At 36.1% G+C, this 26388-nt stretch overlaps 1 protein-coding gene across 5 annotated transcripts in view; it reads left to right on the top strand.

Annotated features, from left to right (window-relative positions):
* LOC136844944 (prestin-like) overlaps nucleotides 1-26298 on the top strand; it is a 245682-nt gene extending 219384 nt beyond the window's left edge. For 3 of the 5 annotated variants that reach the window (XM_067114353.1, XM_067114352.1, XM_067114356.1), the window contains 14 exons: nucleotides 11020-11186; nucleotides 13516-13698; nucleotides 13871-13981; nucleotides 14775-14956; nucleotides 15434-15598; nucleotides 15758-15862; nucleotides 16869-17002; nucleotides 17196-17358; nucleotides 17875-18051; nucleotides 18411-18683; nucleotides 18838-19020; nucleotides 19943-20065; nucleotides 20561-20690; nucleotides 21846-26298. In XM_067114353.1, coding sequence (XP_066970454.1) covers nucleotides 11020-11186; nucleotides 13516-13698; nucleotides 13871-13981; nucleotides 14775-14956; nucleotides 15434-15598; nucleotides 15758-15862; nucleotides 16869-17002; nucleotides 17196-17358; nucleotides 17875-18051; nucleotides 18411-18683; nucleotides 18838-19020; nucleotides 19943-20065; nucleotides 20561-20690; nucleotides 21846-21976 — 2227 coding nt within the window. In that variant the 3' untranslated portion in view covers nucleotides 21977-26298. Of the gene's footprint in view, nucleotides 1-1596; nucleotides 1980-7279; nucleotides 7374-11019; nucleotides 11187-13515; nucleotides 13699-13870; nucleotides 13982-14774; nucleotides 14957-15433; nucleotides 15599-15757; nucleotides 15863-16868; nucleotides 17003-17195; nucleotides 17359-17874; nucleotides 18052-18410; nucleotides 18684-18837; nucleotides 19021-19942; nucleotides 20066-20560; nucleotides 20691-21845 lie in introns of those variants that run through there. The other 2 variants (XM_067114351.1, XM_067114354.1) reach the window with 2 other exon arrangements.
* Nucleotides 26299-26388: the final 90 nt, after the last annotated feature.

The raw sequence follows: 26388 nt of genomic DNA, 5'->3' as shown, positions 1-26388 counted from the left end.
ATGTGTGTGTGTATATATATTATATTTGCATATATATATACATTATGTGTATATACTCGTATATATTCAGAGAGAGAGAGCGAGCGAGAGCGAGCTAGCTATAAGCGAGCGCGCACAGACAATCTACGGAGAACAGACTCCGCGTTCAGACTCCCTCCAGTCCAGCCTATTTCACCAATGGCCCTTCTATAGCAAAGGTAGAATGAAGACACCATGTCCGATTTTCCGGAAAATTTCCCTCTAAGTTACCGTCATTAATTTTGTGTTTCTCTTTGTTATCACAATACACCTTGTTCCCATCAGAGGGTGTCGCGAAAGGTACCACTGAAAGGGTAACAGGTAAGCCCTTCCGGTTTTCGTTTTGGGATGAGGTCGCGGACCCCATGCCCTGTTCCAGTTATTGACCACACCCAGCGTTTGCTTAACTTCGGTGACGGAAGGACAAGAAGAATACGTTAGTGTTATGTAAATATATATATATATATATATATATATATATATATATATATAATTTATCATTTATAACTGTATATTATATATATATATATATATATGTGTGTGTGTGTGTGTGTGCCAGAGAGAGAGAGAGAGAGCATGGTAACCTTTCGCTTTTATGACAACTCGGATATTTGTGATGAAACAATGTGGCTTTCCCCAGTGCCACGATGACGTCACAGTTCTTGGCACTAATTCTACGAGTGCGTGTGTAAGGCAGTGCGGGAATCAGAGAGAAAAAGAATTAATTCTACAATCTGCATTTGTTTTCGTATAAAAATGTTCATGAGAAAGGTTTTCAGTATGTATTAGCGAGAGAGAGAGAGAGAGAGAATCTTTCTGTATGACCTGCACTTACATAAGAAATTCTTAAGGGAAGCTTCGAATTGTACATTATTGTACTTATGTGATATCAGATCCTGCTTCTATACCACAGTATTTTTGTTTCAATTTCCTAGTGCTATCGGTGGCTAGCGAAATTTCCCTTGTGTGTAAACAACTGCGATACAGTACTTATTCATATATATATATATATATTATATATATATATATATATATATATATATATATATATATATATATATATTTATTATGTGTATCATGTCTTGAGTTTGAGTACGCCATCGACCATGCGTTTGTGCTTCGTATTCTGCAAGACAGTTTATTTTGTGAGAGCTTTCTCTGCAAGCTAATGATCCAGTAGGCTGTTGCCAAATAAGGTTTTGAGCGCTGTCAATAATGATAAATAATTTTTTTTTTTTTTTTTTTTTGCCAAAGGCGCAAATTATGAGATTCATCATCTCGTGGGAGAGTTGATAGCATTTGAATCATCCCGTTACGCTAATGAGAAGCGGCCGATTCATCACAGATCTCAGGGTACGTTTGACAAATGCAACGGCAACGCAACCAGTGCCTACTTTCGGATGGGCAATGTGGCGAGGACAACCAGCCCTTGGAAGGGAGGGGAAAAGAGAGAAAGATGAGCGAAAAAAAACCCGAGATAGATGATGGAGTGGGAGTTGATGGGTGGGGGCGGGGTTTTTTTTTTTTTACGCGGGGGAGCGGGAGGAGTCTTGGTGCTGGAGCAAGGTAGCGAGAAACTTGGTAAGAGTCTGGCGCTCAGAGCGAGGCACAACGACTCCAGCCTCTGGGCCGAGCGTACCTGTTCTGACTGCTGTGTTCTCCCAGACGAACCGCTGACATAGCATAACTAGCAGTTGTGTTTTTGATCCTCAAACAAGTGTCTTCGCACGTAAAGAAAAAGTAGTTTTGGCGTCGTTGAGTGTAATGTGTCGCTGAGAATAAGGGTTCTTAAGCGTGCTTGTGCTGTGACCGAAGTTCTCTTTGCGTGGCCCCTGAACTTTCCAAACGCCAGGATAGATGAGTGAGAGGCATTTGGACGGCCAAAGGCCTACCGGCGCCTTTGACAATCCTCTCGGTGTGTCGGACTGCCTTTCTCCTGAGTGCGATGGAGGCTCTTTCTGGTAAGTTTGCAATGGCTCTCTTCTGGGGTTAAGCCAGCAGAGTCCTATGAATTTAAGGTCCCATAAAAACCAGATTGCCGCAGTAGAATGTCAGCTGCTTTAAAATGTCAATTTGAATTGCATAAGTGAGTGGGGTATGTGCTTTGTTTCCTGTTGATCTCACTGCATCTGAGTTTTGTATAAAGTAAAATGATCCTGTTACAGTGGATAATCTTTTGTTAAAACAACAGTTCTGACAAATGTTGAATCACGACAGCTCTTATGGCAGCTGTAGTAACACCGCGTTGTGCACTGTAATCAGCCGTGTTTAGGAATTTTCATTTTGATAAAACTGAAACATTCATGCTGAATATGGAAAACCAACTCCAATGGGATTTGCAGTCCCTGCTGATAAATCTCCCGATTTCGGGAGGGGATGGTGGGGATCATGGTACCCTGGGGGGGATCAGCACAAGGTTAAAAGTTAATAACGGGAAATTTTTCCAGACTTTTACTGCTTGGTAACCTTCAGACGTTTTGTTTTGGTATGCGGTAGGTCCAGAGAATGTACCATATTCCATACGATCATGTCCCGTTTTTGTATATAAGAAAATATACTTGCATTTATATTTATATTAGTGCATGCATTTTGTGTCATAAAGTATGCATTTATCTTTTTATCTCTTCTTGTTTTTAAGTGTAAGGAGGGTTGATATATGCAGACAGCCCGTAGCGAGCTATGTTTTGCAGTGAAGGAATATGATGATTGTTAAGTGGCTCCCGATTCATTAAGCACTGACAAATAATGTCTTTTCTCGCTACTCGAGAAATTGATTCTAGAGTTAAGGACGCTAATTAAAATTTATTGTGTGATAACACGATGTAATAGAAGGTGTTAAGTGTGTTTATTACAGCTTACAAAAAATCGACCGTTTGAATTTAAATCATTTTACACCTTCATCCCGCACCACCCGTAACAAAGGGCGTTAGAATCGACCTGTTCTTCACTAGGTAACTGCCTTCGTTTTATGCAATCCTCTTGTAATGAATGATTTCGAATATGCATTTGATGCTGTTTATGGAATTTTAAATTAAAGTTGTTGAAAATTGTAATTTTTTTATATACAAATGTCGAAGTATGTACGGGTTCAAAAATAATTGCTTCCTGTACAAAAGACCTGTTTTGTATGAGTTAATCGTTGCTGTTATATACTAACCTTTTGTTTTATATAACTTATTTGGAAATCAGGAAAAGAGTTACAAATTTCTTGATCGTAAGTTATTAATGCCAAGACTCTTCACATAATTGTTTAAACTAATTTTTAGTTGTGGTCTGATTGCATTGATAACTTTGCCATATATTGAATGATCGTGTATTTGTTAAATACATGCATATTTCTTGGGTGCTTATACACGTATTGAATGAATGTTTAGATGTGCAGGTATTTTTTGGGGCTTCATATTTTTTTTAATAGTTACTTAGACGTGTCATTAATGCCTGGTAGTATAATGAATGTTCACGTATGTATTGTAAGCATAGACATAAGATAAATTATTGAATGTATTGAATACTTTAACATAATTTAACTCATGCAATTATAATTATATTATTACTACTTAGTTACGTCCGATCAAGAGTACAGTGTACTAAAATATTGAGCCTATAAACTTGATACCAAAAGTAATCATAATCCTTTATTTCTATGAGCATAAATTCAAGACATAATATTAATAATTTGTAGCCCACAGCTTTCTAGGACAGTGTTTAACACCCAGTGCAAGCTTGTTGGGTACCGAATGCCCATACGTAATAATATTATTACTAATAGCAATTAATAATTATAATATTAAATACTAAATAGGCAGAAAATCCACAGACATATAAAGACGGTGAGTAACACAAAGCATAACGGCTACATGATATGACCTCCAGTAATTATGGCTATCAGGCGTCATGCACCTGCTCTTTCTGCCTGACCATTTGTGTGTCTTATATACTGTGTATATATATATATATATATATATATATATATATATATATATATATATATATATATATATATATATATATATGTGTGTGTGTGTATAAATAAGCTGTCATGGGAATAACAACGTGATATGAAATGTAGACCAAACACTGAGCCGCGAAAAGTGAAACAGCGGAGTGCGAGATCTTTCACCGCACTCAAATGTTTCACATTCCTCGTGGCCAGAAACCACTTGTTAAAGAACTATCAGAACGCCGCCAGAGAAAGTAGCAATACGCACACCTGGATCAAACAAAGATAGAACGGAAGAGAGAGACATACTTGGAAGACATTTCCGCACCTCTGCGAACAAAAATGGTTTTGGTATGCAGGTTGGTTGGGATTCAGCTGGCTTGTGCCAGCCAGCGCGGCGCTAACTAACCCACGCCCTGATAGGCGGTCCGTAAGCTTGGTAAGTTGTGGAATGGATTACAATCGCGTGGATTTCCCAGGCAACAAGCACGAGACGGTGTTGTGGCTGCACGCAGAACTTTCTATAAAAGTGGGTTCGTAGATGAGGGGATATGGAGTTCGATAGCTTCCGGCTGAGCCCATAGCTTTAGGAATGGTCATCGTCTTTCAAACATTCTGTAATGATAAGGGCGATCTTATCTGGTGTGCTCCTACTTTTTTTTTTATTCCTTAGTCAAAGCAGTTTTCAGTATATTATTTTCATGCACACACATACATATATAATATATATGTATATATATACATATACATATACATAAATACATATACAAATAACCACAAACTTCACTGTGTACATAAATTCACACAGCGCGCTACTCGTGTCAGGCTTCAATAAGACGGGACGGTTAAGATTCCACATTCTTTAATTTCCAAAGCACTACAAGCTTTCAAAGACATACAGTCTGCTTCATCAGCTGCCGACTATCAAGAGCATTGTGAATAATATATATATATATATATATATATATATATATATATATATATATATATATATATATGTATATATATATACGTACTGTATATATATATACAGTATATATGTATGTGTGTTAAGCGGCACACATCCTTTAATATCGAATTCACTTTACCTTGAGAGTAACTTACAATCAAAGAGAAGTATGACTGACTAGTGCTTCTGCGTCAGTTCGAATCCTGGCCGGGGCTGAAGCAGTGACTTTGCGAACATAATTCCCTTTGGGTGTAATTTATTCCCAAAATATGAGTGAATTCGGTATTGAACGATATTTCTGGCTTAATATTTGCAGTATAAAAAGTCAAGCGTGTATATATATATATATATATAATATATATATATATATATATATATATATATATATATATATATATATATATATATATATATCTGACGGCAGTGAGGTTGCTATCTTGCAATTTCATCATTTTACAGAAACATAAGTAGTATGATTTTTTTTTTAACGTATGCTTAATTATAGCACACATATCCCACAAAGCCTTGTACGCGGTACAATAGATTCGCCGCATTGAAAGAAGGGGAGAAAAGAAGAGAAAAACTTCGCATCTTAGATAAGATTGATAAGATTTATAGTAGCAGAAGATTTACATGACGCACTAAGGATTGACATCCGGTTCTTGCGTACTATTAAGAGTACTTTTGGGGATTGTTCCACCAAAGTCACCGCAGGCGATGGCCGCAAGTCGCTTTTAGTCCCTTGCACTTGTTTCTTTTTTCTTAGTTATTTTTGGTCTCTTACCTTCATAGGCAGTTTTTTTTTTTTTTTTTTTTTTTTTGCGCACCTCTGACTCAAGAAGTGTCCTTCTGACCAGACCGGGAATAGCCAAGATATTATTCCGTGGCCATGAATACAGTATGTCGTACACGCAATTTTGTTAAGTCTCCTATAATTTACAATGCATCCGTTTTCTTTCAGCCGTACATGAAACAATACTTACGAAACCAGCTTCAAAACAAAAAGGTCTCTCTCTCTCTCTCTCTCTCTCTCTCTCTCTCTCTCTCTCTCTCTCTCTCTCATCTGCTGTCATACTGGCAGTACGAAGAAACTTAGAAAGGATGTTTCGGTAGCACACCGGATAAAACCTCAGGGACGAGGTCAGACCTTGACCAAAGGTGTCGGCTGTCGCCCGTTTTCCTTCCTGGAAGGTGTTAAGTTTTTCAGTTAAAATAATTATGATTGGTCTAACTTTTTGTACAGTTTAATGAGAAGTGTTTATCAATTCATCTGTCCAAACTTCCTGTGATGAGTTTTGCTTGTAAAGAATATATCAGTATTTGTTCGTGAACAGGTTTTTTTTTAAAAGAATAAATCAGTGTTTGTCCGTCAAACGTTCGTCTCCCAGTTCCTCAGTAAGCTGCCAATATTTTTTTATCATACAGTAAGTGTAGCCTCTCTATATATATATATATATATATATATATATATGTGTGTGTATGTGTATGTGTGTGTATATGTGTGTGTGTGTGTGTGTACATGTATATTATATATATATATATATATATATATATATATATATATATATATATATATATATATATATAAATAAAATATCGATCAGTTTCTGATGTTGTTATCAGTAACCTTTGTTTTGGTCGTTCACGTTTCCTAACTCCCTCCCCCCGTCTTTACGAAACTTCTCAAGGATGAACGCTCAAAGAGTCGTTCTTATTCATGGAACTGAAGTCTGGTTCGGCTATCCAACTTTGATAGCTGATGTGGTTGTCATCCGTTTCTTCGGAACTAGAGCATATTTAATGCACCCATATATATATATATATATATATATATATATATATATATATATATATATATATATATAGTTTTATATACATCACGAATTCATACGTGGTTTTTTTTGTATACTTTTCATATCATCTTTCAAGTCAATTCCTTAATATTGATTTCACCTTGCCTTGGGAATAATTCATTCCTGAAGGGAAATATAAATAACAAACGGTATCTACACTGGCCAGGACTCGAACCCCTGCTTTTTGGCGTAGGTGCAGGATGAAAACTTAATAGTTCTATCCTATTAGATTCCCTTTATCACCGGCAATAAAGATCTGTAGCAAACTAGAGTTGATGTCATTCAATAAAAGACGATTATCGAGGGTAAATGATACTGATTGCCTGAGCTAACGAAGTTTCATAGTCAGTTAAACTTAATTGCTAATTATGTGTCGTTAGCGTTGATTCTGATTCATTTCACACGTCCAGGACAGAGGTGATAATTGTCAGTTATCTATAATTAACTGAAATTGTATTAATGTCTCTCTCGGTCTAAAAGGATGGTATCGTCACGAAGTTCGAACCAAGCGGGCAGCAGTGTCGTGGTGTAGGTGTGAAGCTGCAGGTGTTGTCGAGTACTGAAGCCGCCATACTGTTGATCTTAATTTCTCCGTGCCTAGACTAATTGACTGGTAAATTTTTATATGGTTAAAGTTTTATAATGCTTCCTGGGCTTAATCTTCGATGAAGGCTATTTTTTGTTTTAGCCTATATCCTCTTTTTTTTTTTTTCCCACGCCAGGACCTTTTCACCCAATGCCTTTGTTCCCTTTGGTTGTGGGTTTGGGGGTGTAGTCCAAGTTCTTCCAAATTTGGCATAGCCGTCGCACAATAACTTGGGACATGGTATTTATTGTGTGCTTTGTGCTGGTGATGCAGGGATTAAAATGGTACAACTTAAGTGTGTCACGTTTTAAGGTAATTTGAGAAATATTACAGTGGTGCAGGCGTCGTCTTTTGACCTTGTCTATTGTTGTCGGTGCGTTTTATTCTTCACCTCGTAGGGTCCTCAGAGTTGGAGTTGAAAGCCCGAATCTTTGAATAATCTTCATTGTAACAATGCAAGTATTTCTTCATTTTTCTGTCTCAATTTAAGAAGCATTTTTATTCAGAGGAGACCTCTTTTTTGGTCCGAGTCTATTGTGCGGGCAAAGTTTTATTCCACACCTTGTCTCTTTTGAGGGTGATAGGTTAACAAAAGAACGCGCCTTCTTTAAGGTCCTGTCTTCCATTTGCCTTGGTTAACGTGGCCATTGAATTAGGTATTTGCTTACAGTTGACTTCTGTGGGTCTCAGCTGCCTGGGAAGAGAGAGAGAGAGAGGGGGGGGAGAAAAGCACATAGGCGACCAGTTGTCGCAGTATTTACCACGAATATTCTGTGCGCGTGTGGCAAACACATCACTGCACTTAACTGCCATCTTAGTAAGGTAATAAAATTTATAGCCAAGTTTAGAAACGGAACGGATTCCACGTCAGTAAGGAATAAACCGTACTCCAAGTGTCATCATCGATCACGTCTTTTTTATAGTGAAATTTTAATTTCACTCCATTTTTATTTATATACGTATCATAGTTTTCATAAATTATTTGCCTACCCTTATATTTTATCCAGATTTTATTCTTTCCATCTTGCCATGCGTGAGTTTTAAAAAATCTCTTGTATTTACAACAGCTTCAGTTGTTTTTATCTAGAGACATAAACTAACTTCATCGCTGAAGCCAACTCAACTTATCCAAAGTCTCACTGATACCTACGTGTCTCTTAAATAACCGCAGAAAGTCAGTCAGAATTAAAATGATCGTACCCTTAAATTTGAATTATGGGAGTGAGGGAACTGCTCGACCCCTGTCTGGCTGATTTTAAGAGAAACCACGTCGAGGTTTTAGACCAAAATGGGCAATATTTGAACGCCAGGTTCGTCGGTTGCACCAGCATTTAGATGTGCGTAGATCCGTTGATGTCCTACGCTTCACTTGTGTGACAATCGGCGAGATCTCTGCCACCAAAAATCACGTCTTCCTCCTCTTGCTTCCGCCTGTGCTCTGCGTTTATCATCCCTTCTGCCGCCGCCACTTCTTTTAACACATCATTTCCTCTGTTTATGTCCTACACGGGGTTTTTTTTCCTGATGATTAACGACGGTACCAATTTAATAAAGTAAAGAAGGTTTTATTTAAAAAAAAAAAATCTTTAATGTGAGACTGAAAAACGTAAAAGGAATAAAAAAAAATCTCAGCACCATGTTAATCGTAAAGGCTGAAGGAATAACACAAGGTCCTAGTTCCAACTCGAAGCGTATCGCCCCTTACTGCATATACCATGTAAATTGATGGCTTCTTCACGCTCATCTTGTCACATCGCTAATGATGAATAGACTTCGGCAAATTTCATTGAGCATTGTGTATTTTTTCTGGCTGATAGTTACAAGATCGAAATACCTTCTTCTTAAAGCTCATGCTATAATTTTATATTGGTCTGTGAAATCCAATGCCGATATTTTTTTTTGCGCGCGCGCCGGTGCATTAGACTCCAAGCTTATTTTGTGGACTCGGAAACCCAACTTTAAACCAAATATCAAAAACGAAACCACATGCCCATTTGAATGGGTGCTTGACAACCCACGCGCACTCTAGGGTGTGAAAGACCCGCGCCCATGTATTTTGGAGGTACAGTACTTAAAATACGCGCCCGATTCAGTTTCATTTGAGACTGGTCAGAATCGACCCGCCATAAACTTCGCGGTTGATTCCGAAGAGATAAAATCATGGCGCCAGGTGCGAGGTGCCATCAACTCCCACATCCCACCTCTCTCAAGCTTTGGCATTCCAAAGGGGGTCCCTCTCTAGAAATGCCCAGCTTGGAGTCGTAAAGGCTAAGTCTATTTGCAGCCTCGAGTTTAGGACCAAAGATCTCGTCCATGTGTTGCCTCATGACTTTGGCGCGAAAAAACACCTTGACTTGGACTACGAAAAAAGGTAACGGTTATATTCTCTCTCTCTCTCTCTCTCTTAATCTTATCCTTTTAAATCTTATATTAAAATTAGACCTCTGGGACCAGTTAAGGCCTCTGGAGAGGCTCCGAAGGCACGCTTGTGTTTGGAAAACCTAATTTTAATGGCTGGTGAATTACCTGGCTAAAACTTATGTGTTTGTTGGTGTGTTTAAAAATGTGTGCATTTTGTGAATAACGACTGCATTTAACAGTTGTGTGCTCAAAAAGGTTGTAGGAAAAGAAGATATATTTAAATGTAAATATTTGCAAATGTTTTTACCGAAGGGAGTGTGTGTAGATGCCGAAACGTTTGTTTTCCTTGCGAAGTTTTCGTTGTTTGTGCTCTGGAAATATAACACATAAATGACAGAATCAAACTATGCTGATCTGGCTTTTGGGTTTCCGCATGAGCACTAGCATATATTATTATCATTTATATTTATAGTCTTACTGGTAGTTTCTTATTTGTATACAAACATTCATAGGTATAAAATTCAGTGATGGAAAACTGTCGGATGGTAACTCTCGTCAAGCCGTGAATTTCAAATTGAAAACTCATCAACCCAGTGTAGTCCTGACCTTGCATTTGAATGAAGAATAGTCATACCTAAGTGAACAAGAACACAAATTGCCGTTCGATAAGCGGAGCGCTCGTGTTGATTTTATGTCGTAGACTAAACGAATATTGTCCTTTTTTTATTTGTAGACATGAACGCTCGTCGCATGTCTTCTGTTTTATTCGAAGTAGGTAGTGGTGTTGCTGGATGTAGCTGGCATTCGGCCAGCACGGAATGTTTCCGTTCCTTTGTTTGCATGCGTTTTTTTCTTCTTCTTTTTCTTCTTCTTCTGCAGGTTCTCATGATAACCGATGATTTCCTTCAGCGCAGACGTATCATTAAAGAAAATGAAACAAGTAGTTTTTATATTGCGATTTTGCTTTGAATTTTAAGTTGAACAGTTCGTAGAAATTGACTTATGAGTTTTATACTTTTTTTATTTTATTTAATACTGAAAGTGTTTGAAGAGCTGAAATTGTTGAAGCACCCTGAGAGAGAGAAGGGAGGGGGAAATAAATTTAGTATAGTACTTGGCGATTGGTTATTTAAAGATAAACTGACGCCACATAAACACCTGATGTAATTTTCTTTCAGTGCAGCAATTATGGCGCAATGGCGCTCTTACTGCCAGTCATTGGAATTCAATTTGGAGTGTGCGTAGATTAGATGCACAAGCAGATGTTGCAGGATAATACCTCTAATTCCTTTCTTTCTTTTTTTTCACACAGCGAGGCGCCGGAACACTTCACGGCAGTCCTGTCCGGGATGGGAGGAGACGAGCCCCCGCCCCCCAACGGGCCAAATAACCCCAATAATGAAATCTGCGTCTCTCGGCCGGCCCTCAATATCAGTCAACGCTGCATGAACTATCATTACGACAAGGGCGAGCAACTAAGTAAGTTAGTCCGGTTCTTTTATTGTTATTTATCATTGTTGGATCAACTTTTGAATTCTGATTTAACTTTGTTCAGGTTGTGGTTCCAGTCAAAATGATGCTATAACGGACTGTTTAATATTATTCAGATAGAAGTATCAAATAAAACTGTTTATTTCATCTATAGATATCAGTTAGTTATCAGCAATACTCTCTCTCTCTCTCTCTCTCTCTCTCTCTCCTGGGGCTGCTCTACTTCTGGCTAAACCTACTAAAACTAGTAAAATGAAGAAATGAAAAATATGTGGAGCTTAAAGTAACTGCCTGATAGATATAGTTTTAGAAAGATTGTGAACTGCAACTGAAAAATCGCCGTAGCGCAGCCATGTAGAAACTGGCTAGACCATAGCTCCCTTAGAATAATAAAAGAACACGATAATTTGCGTAAAATAATATCCTTTTTGAAATATTTTTACACGAGTTGTAATATCACTCGCTGTGATTACAGTAACAGATAATGAAATTAGCGTCTTTTTTTTTCTAAGGAAATCACATGGCCATGACACTGCCAGTGAAGACTGCCTGTTTCAACATAACATCCCCCTTCTCTCTCTCTCTCTCTCTCTCTCTCTCTCTCTCTCTCTCTCTCTCTCTCTCAATGTAACACTGTCCTCTCGCCTTGAGCTCGTGTAAGGGTTAACCGGTAGGGGAAGTGACCGAGAGAGAGAGGGAGAACTTGAAATACCACTAGTCTATGGCACCAGGAAGTCATGCTGACGTTCAAGTGCTGTTTGTGTACCAAATTTATATTTTTTGTATGTAGAAACGTTAGCCAGCGCTTCATTAACGATTCTGCTTTATTATGACAATCTGTACCTCAGGATGTAACGTCCGTTTGGACCCTCTCTTATAATATAGCCAATTTTTGGCGGTATGGGTGCATTAGTTTATGAGTCTATCATATTCGCCATGTGAGGATGTGTAGCCAACTCCGTGGGTGAGAGCTGCCCTTCCGCACCTGCACCCAAGAGAGTTTTGTAGCGGGAAACTTCCAGTCGTACATATTAGGCAGTATTATCCACTTTATATTACGTCTCTATTATATTATTTGCATTATTTATCTCGCTCCGGTGACTTTCATGTAGAGCAATTCCTTTCTACCTGGAAATCGTACTGCCTTGTTTACCTTGGCCGTGACATTAGGACGAAGGGCTCCTAGTTTATGGGGTTGCCATGGTAACGGAGACGTTGCAAGGTCTCCTGTTGAGTGTTTTTCTTCGTCATTTATATATTTATATTTGTTTTGTTGTGGTGATAGGTATTGATGAACAGGGCTTGTAATAATGGTTCTTTTAATTCATTGAATTAATAAAATATATTTAAGATTTATTAAGATTTTGCGTATAAATTTCGCTTTACCAAGAGTTCAAAATGAGTAGTTCATTTGTTAATTCATACTGTCTTCGCCTCTTACAAAGCACTGTACAAGATGTAAAACAGAAGCAGAATGAAATCAATAACTGTACATAAGAAGCAAGAAAAAGTCACTGTACACAAACGGTAAAAACGCTTGAACTTAAAAGAAAGCTACATCTAATTTAGACAAAAATAATTTTATGTATCTGCACACTCATCTCATGAATTACAGTTTCTCATGTTACATAAATCCCGTCTTTGATGCGATGTCCTGATTACATTGTCTTCCCTGCGACAGAGAACTTTCCAGTTTCTGATCGTAATACCAACAGGAAAATCATGTTTATTTTCAAGGCTTCTGACATTCAGTTGTGAAAGTATTTTGTTAGTATTTATTACTATTATATTCTCATTCCTGCAAAGTTCAGCGCTCGTTTATGAAGCTTAAGAGTTCTCGGGCCTCGTCACCACTCAGTTTGGGATAAGAACAAAAGGGAACAGGTGAAAACTCGAAAAGAGAAAGCAATGCAGGTGTTGCTAAAAAGGCTTCTTGTGCCGTCTTCAGCGCATCCCGCAGGGCACGTTAAAGTGGTTCCCCCACACGAGGCGCCGGGAATTAAGCTTCCTGAAACTTCGTTTGAGGAAATGGCCTTCGTACTTACGCCATCTCTCTCTCTAGGACATCTTGCCTTTGCCATTCAATTCAACATTGCGATCATTTTTATTAGATTCTTGCATACACATTTTATGTACACACATTTAATGATACACCGTATCCCCTTGTGTAACTGCCTAGGTCAACAAATGCACAGTGAGGTTTAAGACTGACTCGAAATCAGCTGCCTGTGGCGGGAATCGAACCCTTCCGCGCCTTCTTGCGAGAAAGGCGTTCCAATCACTGGACTGTAACGAATGCTTTGCGTATCTATTTCAGGTTTTCTCGAGTCAGCCAAGAAGAAGATCGTCGGGTCGTGCGCCTGTTCAGCAAACTGCGTGAAATCCTCCATTGCCGGACGCCTGCCCATTCTGTCGTGGTTGCCGACGTACTCCTTCAAGAATGACCTCATAGGCGACGCCGTGGCTGGCGTCACCGTCGCCATTATGCACATTCCTCAAGGTGCGGGAAAGGTCGTCGTCAGAGTTTCCGTTTGTATTATTATACTGGAGAAATAAAGAGAAATCAGTTCCACATTTTTGTATTGTTTTTGTTCTTGTTGTATGTATGTGAATATCGTTATTGATATCAGCTTCTGTGATCAGATTTTTTCATAGCGTTGTTTATTTTTCAGGGATGGCGTATGCACTGCTCGGCGGACTCCCACCCATTATAGGAATTTACATGGCTTTCTTCCCCGTCCTCGTTTATGTCTTTCTCGGAACTTCCAGGCACTGCTCCATGGGTAAGCAGGGAACACGTTTATATTCGGTAATGTACGCGTGACTGATTTGGCTTACAGTAAATGCATGAATTCTTACAAGTCTGGAACTGGAGAATCATTTGACTTGACCAGAAATGAAGAATGGTTTCAAAGTTGTGAACTCCGCGTTTTTGAATCATGTAAAGTTGTGTTAGAATCCATTATTCCAGTGATGTACTTGCAGAGGTACACATGAGACCTTTTAAGATTCTGTTTGCCGTATGATATTTTTGTTTTAAATACTACAGTATATTTTTAAAGAAATATTTTAATGTATTGAACTTTCAGTTGAAAGCCTGGAGAGGAGAACGTATTGTTGGCATTCGAGTAATAACTTCCATTACAATAATGCATCTTCTTATTACTGTGGTTAATATAAAGGTTTAATAATCTTTTATGTAACGTACTCTCCTTAAACATATTTTTTTTAGAATTTTCATAGGAAATATTTCATTTTCTGGAGACTATTGTATGTTTAAAGATGGAGCTCAGTTTTGATTAGATATAAAAAATAGGAACATTTCCTACTCAGTATAATTTTAGAAAAGAATATTTTTCTAATATAAAAGTAGGTTTTATATATGAGATTGTGTTTGTTGAAAAGGGTATTTTTTCTTTGGAATATGCTCTCAGGTAAGGATAAGAAAATGACCATCATATTTCTTAGAAGAATAGTTTCATCTAAGATATTTTAGGAATAGATTATATGCAGGCTATACTTTTTTGACTGGTTGCTTTCTGAGTAAAGAGGTACCTTGTTTCCTTTAACCTTCAGGTACTTTCGCCGTTATTTGTCTCATGACTGGAAAAGTTGTCAGCGAGCTGGCCACAGACGAGAAGACCATACAAGCGATGAACAATCAAACGTTGCTGGGTGATAATATAACAAACGCGAAGCCTATCTATAGTGTCAACCAGGTGGCAGCCCTTGTGTCGTTCATGGTTGGGGTATGGGAGGTGAGTGTGATGGAACGTTTTCCTTTACTTTGACGTGCCCTTTGATGTTCAGTTCCTTGGTTTGAGATGACGCTAACATTCACACACCTTATGCAGGCACCACCCTACTTAGGAACATTCAACTTAAAAAAAAAAAAAAAAAAATACAAAAAAAAAAAAGAAGGGATCTCAAATTGAAATCTGAACAAAATTTTATTTTGAGATCCGGATGTACAGTTCAGCTTTGGTTTTTGCACTTTACTTCCATCAAGTATGTTGAAATTTTATCCAGAAAGATTAAGATATTTAGGCATTGAAGTTTTTGTGGCCATAATACATAATTCTGGTGAATGGTCCATAAATTCTACAGTATATAAACAGTACAGTACTAGATGAATGTACATTCTGTTAGGGTTCATTCAGTCAAGAAACTGATGTATTATTGAACAAGTTTCATCCAAATTTCTTTCTATAATGTGGACTTCTAAATTCTTGCAGATTATCTTGGGTATGCTACAACTTGGTGTGCTCTGCGTTTTCCTCTCTGACATGTTGGTATCAGGTTTTACTACAGGAGCTGCTGTTCACGTTCTGACATCACAAGTAAAATACCTGTTTGGCATCAAGGTTCCACGGTATAATGGCCCCTTAAAGATCATATATGTAAGTAACACAGCTTAGCAACTGAATATGACAAATATTGTAGTATAACAGTTTCGTGAAGAAATTTTATGTTAATAGAATATTTACATGTCCTTAGTGTACTAACTTTTTCTAGTGAAAGGTTTTACCCTGTAGTTAACACTTAACTTTATCTTCCAGACATACAGGGACATCATTAGTCAGATATTGTCGTCAAATCCTGCTGCCATGGTTGTGTCAGGCCTAACTATTGCTGTTATAGTTTTCAACAATGAGATACTGAAAGTAAGTACAGTACAATTTTGGTAATTGTTTTTTCTTCTCGTGAAGTCATAGGGAACTGAGTTTTCCTATCTGGTGTAGGTCTTCATCTACGCCTCTTTTCCTTTATTTTTCTTGGATTTCGAATTGCTCATCATCCTACTACTTCTGTATATAGTATGCTGCTTTTCTAAATCGCTCGAATTCTCCCTCTGTTCTTCACCCCTTCTCATCACATGTCTAAACCATCTTAACCTATGGGACCTGTCTGCTTTCCAACCACGGAAATCATGTCTTTACAGCTTCCCCAAATGTGATATGATCCTCCTACTTAACCCCAGCCATGAGCCTTGACTTTTTGTAATCATGCCTTTTCAAAATCTCTATTTCCTTTCTCATGTCTCTTCCGCTTCAAAACATGTGGCCCCTTAAAGAAAATGGAGGCGATTTTGGAGAAGTGGAGATACAGTCGGAAGATGACATTACAAAAGGGGGAGCGGCACAGAAATGTGGAGCCCATTGATGAGAACTTAAAGATTGAGATGGTTTGGACATGAGATGCAATTTTACCACAAAAGCAACAGAAATGGAAGTAGAAGGATGAGGGGCAGTTGGAAGACCCAAAAATCATGGATGAGGTGTATATAGGAAGACCTAAACCATGTGGGAATTCTTGCAGAAAGTGCAGAAGGCGAAATAGTGGAGAGAACTCATGTCATGTCAGACCCCGTAAAGGGAAAATCTAACATTAAAACATTACCGATGATGACAGTAGTAATGAATTTGTAAAAGATCGTTTAATTTTGTGTGCATGAATTTAAGGGTGCATGAAAGCTTACTCGTCTTTTGCAATTCATCAATTTAGGTAACTTAATATTTGTCTGGATTATTATGAAGCAGAAAAAGATCCACTCTTTAAATACGAGTGAAATACTGGTATAGATCATTTTTGTCATTAGGATATACCTCTAAATCTTAGTGTAGTAATGTTCCGTAGACGAAATTATTTAAAAGAATCTTTATATTCCAGCCAATAGTGCGTAAAAGGACCATTATCCCCATCCCAATTGAACTGATTTGTGTCATTGCTGGGACTACAGCATCATACTTTGGAAATCTTCATGGCACCTACGACTTACTGATTGTCGGAGAAATTCCAACTGGGTAAGAACGCGTCGACTCGATATAACATTTTTGAATTTTTTGTTTAAGTGTTAAAATAAAGTCATACTGCCTTTTTAAAATATTTGGGACAGAAATATTTCAGTTGGATATCCCCTGCTAAGAGTTAGTTTGAAGGAATAACCTTTTTGAAGTGTTCTTAATTTAATGTAACTTTGTCCACTTCTCATTTCAGACTGCCTGAACCAACTGCACCACCATTTGCATTGTTGCCTCGCGTCCTTGTTGATACTTTCGTCATCACTATTGTTTCCTACACAATATCGTTCTCCATGGCTAAGATTTTTGCTAAAAAACACAATTATGAAGTGGATGCAACCCAAGAGCTCTATTCACAGGTAACATATTAAAATAAGTCAATCCATTAAAATATTATTAGAGCACTTGTTTATCTTAGCTTGCAGTAGAAACACACTTGAAAGACTAAATCATACAGTGAATGGCTGAAGTTGAACAGCACCAAGAGTAGTTAGTTTGTCTTATATAACTGTAAAGCACAATACAGTAAATGTGTTCATTGATTTATATTATAATTTTGTTGCAGTAAACTTTTGTAATGGAAACATGATGCCCATATGCACAGACCTTTTAATGTTTTATTTCTGTAAGTCTGTAAATGTGTGTTGTATTGCATAGCTTAAACTACACTACCCTTCTCATCAAAATACATTACAAACCATTCACATGGAAAGGATGGAGTAGAACAGACCAGCACCATTAAATTTTGTGTTATTGTTATACACATGAAGATATGAGGGGCAGTAAGAGTTAGAAAATAAAATTTGAAATGGAAGAGGTATCAATACAAGATGGTTGAGATTAAATTCTAATGTGGATTATTCTATCTTTTTCAGGGTCTTAGCAACGTGTTTGGGTCATTCTTTTCATGTGCACCAATCTCAGCCTCCCTCTCACGCTCTCTGATTCAAGAATCAGTCGGTGGTGTCACTCAAATAACTTCACTTATTTCCTGCGTGATACTGGTTTTTGTTTTACTCTTCATTGGACCTGTGTTTGAAAAATTGCCAAATGTAAGTGTGGTACTGATAAGACTTGCTTGGTTTGATTCAAATCACGTAACATTTAAATAACTTCATATTCTAATATTAGATTGAAATATATCCATCCCCAAAAGGTTATTTTGAAGTAAAGTGAGACTGTTTTGTAACCTATAGTGGCAAGAAGCTTTATGGATTAGCTAGGATTAAGGTATGAGAGAAAAATTCTTTATGGATATCTTGTAATTTGGTATTTGCTTGAATACAATATGCAATTAAGTTAGTTAGTTGCATATGTTCAGGTTGTATGAAAAATGCATACTGTATACTGCTACTTTTCTTAGATGCAGTATAGTAGCAGCTATTTATTATGTTTTCTTCTTCATTTGCAGTGTGTTCTGTCTTCAATTATTGTGGTTGCTTTGAAGGGAATGTTCCTGCAGTTTAATGACCTAAAGAACATATGGAAAGTTAGTCGAATTGATGCATCAATCTGGATTGTGTCATTTTTGTCTGTTGTCATTATTGACATTGATTTTGGACTCATGCTTGGCATCATCATGTCCCTGCTAGTCCTGCTTTTCCGATCTCAGAAACCCTGTATTGCTCGTTTAGGCCGTGTACCCAATACTGATCTCTACCTTGATGTACACAAATACTCAGCGGTTAGTATGTACAGAAATAACTTTTTTTGTGCATTATTGGATGTTTATGATATACTGTACTGCATTTTATTGGTTATATCAGCTTTACTAAGAAATAATTTATTTTCAGTTAAAATGATTACTAACGGAACTATGACCCTATTATCCTTTACAGGCAATAGATGTACCTTCAGTCGTCATATTCCAGTTTACTGGGCCACTTCATTTTGCTAACAGTGAACATTTTCGTTCAAGTTTATTTTCTGTTAGTGGCCTGACTCCTTCCTTTATTATTGCAAATAGAGTGATTCGACAGCAAAGTGCATCAGAGCCTGATTTATCCAGCCAGTCTAATGGGGTAAGGGTTGTTTTTATCAGTTGTATGTGATGTAAGTTTGAAGCAATAGCACCTGTTACCAAAGAGTTCTTATATACTGTGAAAGTCGGCATATTATTTTATAGTTCTACATAAGCCTTTGTCATGAGACCAGGAGAGGGCCACAAGTATAGCCAAAAGTCCTAAGACTTGTTTTGGTGGTACAGTACATTGTACAATTGTCCTAATATAGTATTTACTAAAGTATCTAAGTTTAATTTTTCAAAATGTAAGAATTCCTCTACTGTATAATGAAATATTTTTCTATTAAGAAAGTGTTTAACTTTTTTCAAAAATGACAAGGCAGAATTATTGCTTTGTCACTGTATAATGAAATATTTTATTAAGAAATAATAAACAAAGTGCTTTTAACTTTAGTTGGTGAGAGGCTTGCCTACTATAGAAGATACTGTAGGTTATTCAGGAAATACAGAGGAGGTTGGGAGTAATACATAGTTAAAGAGAGTGTATTAGCTATCCAATTGACAAGGCAGAAAAATTATTGCTTTGTCAGAAATCTGTTTGCAGTAGGGACAGACTTCAAGGCTTTGATAGACAGAGGTGCATCTGAAAATCTATGGGAAAACACGTCTGACATTCATGGAATATAATGCCAGCATAAACATGTATATGTCATGACACACCTGGTTAGAAAAAGAAAATTGGAGATCTGAATTTGGAAGAAATGTTGCAGCAATAAAGATTCTGAAATTTTTGGCTAAAATTACAGGTTGTGTAGCATAATGAGGGATTGATTAGGAATGGTTTGATCTAGTAAAACAGCTTTCGTTCATTCCTACTAGTATTCAAAACAACAAAAAAGGATTATGAATACTGCATGAGTAATCTTGTAATTAATTTGCAGTAACAATCATTAAGTAAATAATCGTTTATATTTTAACAGGAGTTGAACTTGGCTGTACCATCTGGGGACACAATTACAGAAAAGCAAAAGAATGGAGTTGCAAAGTTGATTAAGAGCAAACTTCACACTCTGAAAACTAAGCAAGTTGCTTTAAACATACCAGTAAGTATTTCTTTCTTATAATTTCCCTCTTGAATGTTTACCTATGTTTTGAAGTATCCTCAGAAAGGGAAGGCTTGTTAACAGACAGATGTTATCAAATTCAGACTAAACCATAGTTAACCATGGTGCTTGCAGAATTGTTCTTCATCAATACAGTAATTCATCTTATTTCCTTTTTTTTTTTGCGTAAAACCTTGGAGATATAGGCTCTTTGCAGCCTTAAGTCCACTTCTGGTGCTTTTTGTAAGATAGTGACTGGCACATTTTCATGCCTGTTGTTGATCCTCAAATAATGTCTTGCATTAACTGAAATTACTGGATACATCCTTGGTTTTGATTTTAAACTTTTTTAAGGAGGATATGTAATGAAACAGAACTATAACATACTATATTAGCATCTGTGGAAATATTTTCATTTCCAAATGTTTTTATACAATGAAAGCCCATGATTTTTTCTTCTTGGTATTCAATGTTTTTTTATTTATTTCCTTTCAGGATGTACAGTGGTTGATCATTGATATGAGTGGTATAAGTTACATAGATTCAACAGGTGGAAAAGTACTTAGTCAAATAAATAAGGAATACAAAGATGCAGGAATTACCATTGTTCTAGCTGGTGCCACAGGTAGGATTCCATTGATTGTGTTCTAGTGTTTGTGTTTCGTCAGTTATGGAATAATTTTTCATAGTACATTGCACATTAGTTTTTCTTTTTTACAGATTTTTATATAGCACAGAAACTCCCCATATACCCAGGGAATGTGTTTCTAGCCCCCTTACTCAAGTATGACAGTTTTTATATATATAGATATCATACATATATGGTACACTTTTTTTTAATTACCCTATAAACTAGATAAAATAAGAAATAACAAAACTTGAGTTTTGTATAATTAAGAAAAACTAAGTGATGATTAATTCTCTCAAAATGAATATTTATACCAGGTACTTGTTATACCTACATTCTCCTTGTGAAAAACTTAATGATAATGGTGAAATTACAAAACCAGTTTCCATAATTTCATTCTTAAGACTGTGCAATCTTAAACACTTTGGTAAGTTTCTACCCTGACCACACTACTTTTGTTCCTTTATTTACCTTACTGGATTTTATGGGTTGTGCTTGATTTGGATACTCTGCCATTACTACATTTTCACTTGGCGGCCATATATGCTGAACTCCACAAAAAGTGTAAAAACCAACACAGTACAAATATCGCAAGTTTTCATTGGTAACTTCTTTGCACAGTCATTACTGGCTTTAGCCCTGAGGCAACTACACATGGGTAAGTAGGGAAGATCACAGTGTGCAAGATATGAAATATAACATTGGAGTTCGTGGATTAGTAAAATTTGCTGTCAGCTGTTTTATCTTGTGCATTTCACTGAATTTTTTTTATACTGAGGACTACTCTTTGTGAAACTACATATTGCCTATGTGGAAGAGCTTATTGTGTTCAGTTTGCCATTACATGGTAAGACTGTATATGGTAGGTTAACCAAAGTCAGAATTGGTGAAATACATATATATAGATTTGGTCCTCATTTACGCAAGTTAGTTGGCTTCGTGAATGCCACAAGTCAGTGGTATCATGGAAGTCAGTATCCTTTATATTCATTTCTTTATTTTGAAATTCACAGAACTAATTTGAGTAACATTTGTATATGTGCTTATTTGTTTACAGAATTTGAATTTTAATGTGAACCTCTTGGTCATTTTCTTCATGTTATGAATTTTTCATCAGCCCTGTTTTACAAGTCTTCTTTTTTCCATTTTCAGAAAATGTGATAGATGCGCTTGAACAATGTGGCACCCTTAAATCTATAACATCTGAGAAGGTCTTCCACACAATTCATGATGCTGTTACAGTTATTTCTAATGACTCTTTAAATAATTGCACCAGATTATAACAGTGAAGAGTATTGCTATACTAATGTCCTTATTGTAATGAGACTTGTTAGTAAAACCTTGCACAGCTGGACCAGATGAGGAGACAGTGTTTAAGATGATGTGTGGCATTACTTAATTGTCCCCTTTGAAAATTGGCATACTATTTGAACCTGCTGACCTTTTATAGTATGTTCTTCCCTCATATCATTTATAAATCTTATTCACTGATTATTGTAATTCAAAACACAAGGTGACTCAGTGCCTTGAAGCCTTGATCTTTAAAGGATTACCCAGTCAACACTAAGCTCAACAGCATGTTGTTACTATGTTGAGGTAATCATATTAGTTTCTAGGTCGTCTAGATAGGACTAGACAGGTAGGCCCAGTCCAGAATGTTACAAATTTTCTGTCCATTGTGACTGCTGTATGTTTATTTTAAGCAAATTATGATGTGCCATTTAAAACAAGACATAAAGCTGATGCACGTTAAGAAATGAAGATAGGAGGGGCCCAGATGTGCAAGGGTATAATGCAAATGTAATTTTAGTCACAAATCCATTTTGATGTTAAATTGCAGTACTTTTGGGTAATTTCTCATTGCACTTCCATAGGGTTTTTAAGATTAGCTTAACATACAGAAAAAAATAATGTTTTTAATGTGTGAGTTCTGTACATGTTCATTACAGACCTAATGGTGTTGACTGAATCTGTGATAAGTCTGTACATATGAATTAAAAATGGTTTTATACATTTCTATTGTGATCAAAACTTTTCTAAGTCAATTGGAAGTTTGTACTGTAGCTAAAATGAATACTATTCTGCATTAATTTTTTAAATCTGCTAAAAACTACCTGTGTGATGGATTGCCTTTTCCTAAAAGACTGGTATTTCATGAAGTAACATTTACTAGTGAGTAAATGGACAAAAATATTTTTTGTAATGAGGATTTTTAGTCTTATTTTTGTATGTAGCTGATGGGTTTTTATATCGTCATGTGTACTGTACTGCACTTTTAATATCATTATAATTACTCAGGTTCCTTTATGCAATACACTGCTTAATTTTCTTTAAGGGCAAAATAGTTTCTACCACTGAAATTTGAAAAATAAAATAAATTATTGTAGTTTAAAGAGTGATGCATACAAAATTTCAATAATAACTTGTCCAGTGGGTTATGAGTAGAACACATTACAATATTTAGATGTAAACTGAATCCATGATCGTAGCTAGTGAAAAGCAGGCGTTGCTGATGCTTAGTTATTATTGTCAACATACTTTTTATATCCTTATCTCTAATTTGTTGTACTGTGTTTACATTTTCATACTATGTACATTTTCAATAATGAATTTTGATATTTATTGATTTTTACTAATGTAATTGAAGCATGATGGATTAAGTGATATAAAATACATGAATACTTAAACATGTTTAATAGGAGGATCATAGTACCACTCTATGTTGCATTTACACATCTTTGTGAAATGCCATTTTGACTACAAAAAGTCACTGCTTTTTGAGTAAATGTACACTGGATTATGCTTATCGTGAGAGGACCATCATAATAATAGCATTAGATTTTATGAAAAATATGGGGTTAGATCCCTGAACTAGTGTCTGGAGCCGAAGATTTTGCTTGTTGTATTTGGATCAGTGATAATCTATTTTATTGGCCAGGTTTGGCCTTCTGAAGTTTATGAGTCCAAGTTTTTAACCGAGGAAGCTACGTTAGTGTAAAGCCCGTACTGGGATTTTATTGAAAAAAAAAAAGTAATGTAGACAAAGAACATAGAAGACAACATTATGCTGTTATCCTGAGAAATACTGAATTAATGATTGAACCCTGGTATGCCATTGTTAATGACGAATACCTTGATAGGCAGGTGGAAAAATGTATGCAGTATTATGATAGGCAAGTGGAAAAAATGTTGTAGGTAAATTTGATATTTGCCTTTAATTCATCTGCACATGAGGAAGAAAAAAATATGTGCTGAGTGACAGTAACAGCCCTGAACTTCTAAATTACAGTATACAGCACTACAGATACTGATGTATACTCCTTGCTGTATCCTGCATAAGTGTTGAATTTCATCATAATCCCTTCTGTATAAGGATGATGATAATGAAAATAGTTATGGAATGTAAGGGTACATTCAAAATCAGTCAAGTGTTGTGTATATTACGGTGTATATTTAAATATTATAAACAAGTCAGGTCCGAGTGTGATGCTTTTCTTGGTTTTATAGTGTTAGAATACAGTCAAATGAGTAAATTCTAAGCTTTGTATTGTCTTTTCAAACTAGAACAGAATACTGAGTGTAGTGATAATTGCAAGGTGCTGTTGTACTGTTGAACTGCAGTTAAAAATAGTCCAAAAAGTGCATTAAATGTAAATTATCAGTACAAACACATGAAGGAAAGACCTTAAATTTTTCTAGCACATACTATGTACAGATGTTTCACCTATGAATCCAGGTTCTTTGTTCAAAGTAATTATTTTTACAACTGAAGTACTGTACTGTATCATAGTTAATGTTAATCTGTAAAATATTTATTTTATCCATTACCTTTTCAACATATTAAGCATTGTCTTAGAGGGGTATTGCAATTATGAGAGTGGTAATATGCTTGGACTAACAACTTTCATTATGTAAGATGTTATGAGCATCAATTTTACTATTCAAGACATTCTCTTACTTTGTGATAATCTTGTAGCAGTTCACTGCCTAATTTGAAGTGGATTAGCAAAGCAGGTGTCTTGAGCAATCTGTGCCTCTGCATTTGGGAAATTTCTGATGAAAGGGATTGCCTCCTCTTGAGTCAGTGTTCATCCTAGAAACCGGTCAGCCTTGTGCCAAAAAAGTGGTTATTTTATTTTTTCCTGCACCATGATCTTTTCTTATTTCTCTTCTTGAATACAGACATGAAAATAATGAGTACAATAATCTGGTATTTCATCAGACTGATTTATTCATTTACTTTGCTTGCCAAAGTAGAGTAGATTTTTGTAAATGTTGCATTTTATTTTTTTGAAATAGAGTGCAAAGCACTAATCATATTAATGCATGTGTAATTTGTAATTGTAACATTAAATTTGTCAGAGATTATATTTACTGTAACCATAACATTCTTTTCAAGCATTTTGGGTACCATTAACTCATACTAGTTTTATAATTTTGTTCATATAATATTTAATCATGAATACAAATCGCATTCATATTGAAGTGCTAAAACACTAAAAAGTGTTGTAACTTTTTAATTGCTACTTTTTATTAATGCACTTGTTGATTAATCCTTATACAGTACTACTGTGTTTATGTGCAATGCATTTTTAACTTTTTCCTTTACACTCTATAGTACTACCAAATTTCATTGTTTATTTTTAACTTTTTTCTTTACGCTACAGTACTACCAAATTTCATTATGTACTGTATATTGGTATATTGTAACAGAAGGATTGTTCTGCTTCATTTTTTATTTATCTGTTTCTTATTGATCCTCATATTTTACCAAACTATTTTCATGAATACAGAATCAATATTTTTCACTTGGTAGGTTCTGTGTGGTTACTATTCATTAGGGGGTTACTGCTTGCACAGACTACTGTAGGCATTAAGGACTTTCAATGCACCATCCATTCATCTATAACTGCAGTGTTCTTTGCCTCTTTACTTTTACAGACTTTACTGTAGTTTTCCCACCCAGCTGTTGAATGTCTCTAACTGTGCCTTGCTCCAATTTTGACATTACATTTTGGAAAAAGTTGTTCAAGACAGCCATGTGAGAGACTAGAAATGTGATTCAGTTGGCTGGTAAAACTAATCTATAATACTGTACTGTATTAATACTGTGTGCTGACTACTCTTCACTTTGGGTGTTCAATGCAGCAGAGTGCACTATACAGTAATGATCCTCTGATACTTTTTTAACATATATTGTTTTATACACACTACCAACGAATACTGTATGTGATTGTGGAATTGTACAGTATCTTAACGTCATCGTAAAATGTTTTGTAATTTTGTACTGTACTGTATAATGATGCATAAATTTTGTACATAATTTTGTGTATATGTGCAAAACGTACCTGAAGTTATTTTGTACTTCTGGTATGCATGGGAATGTGTAAACATGCAATGTTACATGGTATGCAATCATGACAGTTTTGTTATTTTATAGCTGATGAAATTAGCATCTGTGTTGTAGCAAATGCTTAGTTATTTTTAATAGACATTAAAATGAATATGCCTTAAAGTAGTACTACTGTATTTTTTGTGGAAGATATTTTCATTTTGATGTATGAACTTTGTGAACAGTTATTTAAAAATAAAACAACAAACAGTATTTCGACTTTTAATATACCGTATCACCCCAGGGCTTGAGGCTAAGCTCATTCCAAATCAAGTGCACAAAACTCACAACAGGGCAAAAGGA

Source organism: Macrobrachium rosenbergii, chromosome 13, assembly GCF_040412425.1.
Source record: "Macrobrachium rosenbergii isolate ZJJX-2024 chromosome 13, ASM4041242v1, whole genome shotgun sequence".
In the NCBI taxonomy this organism is placed as follows: Eukaryota; Metazoa; Arthropoda; class Malacostraca; order Decapoda; family Palaemonidae; genus Macrobrachium; species Macrobrachium rosenbergii.
This window is presented reverse-complemented; position numbering and strand designations above follow the sequence as displayed.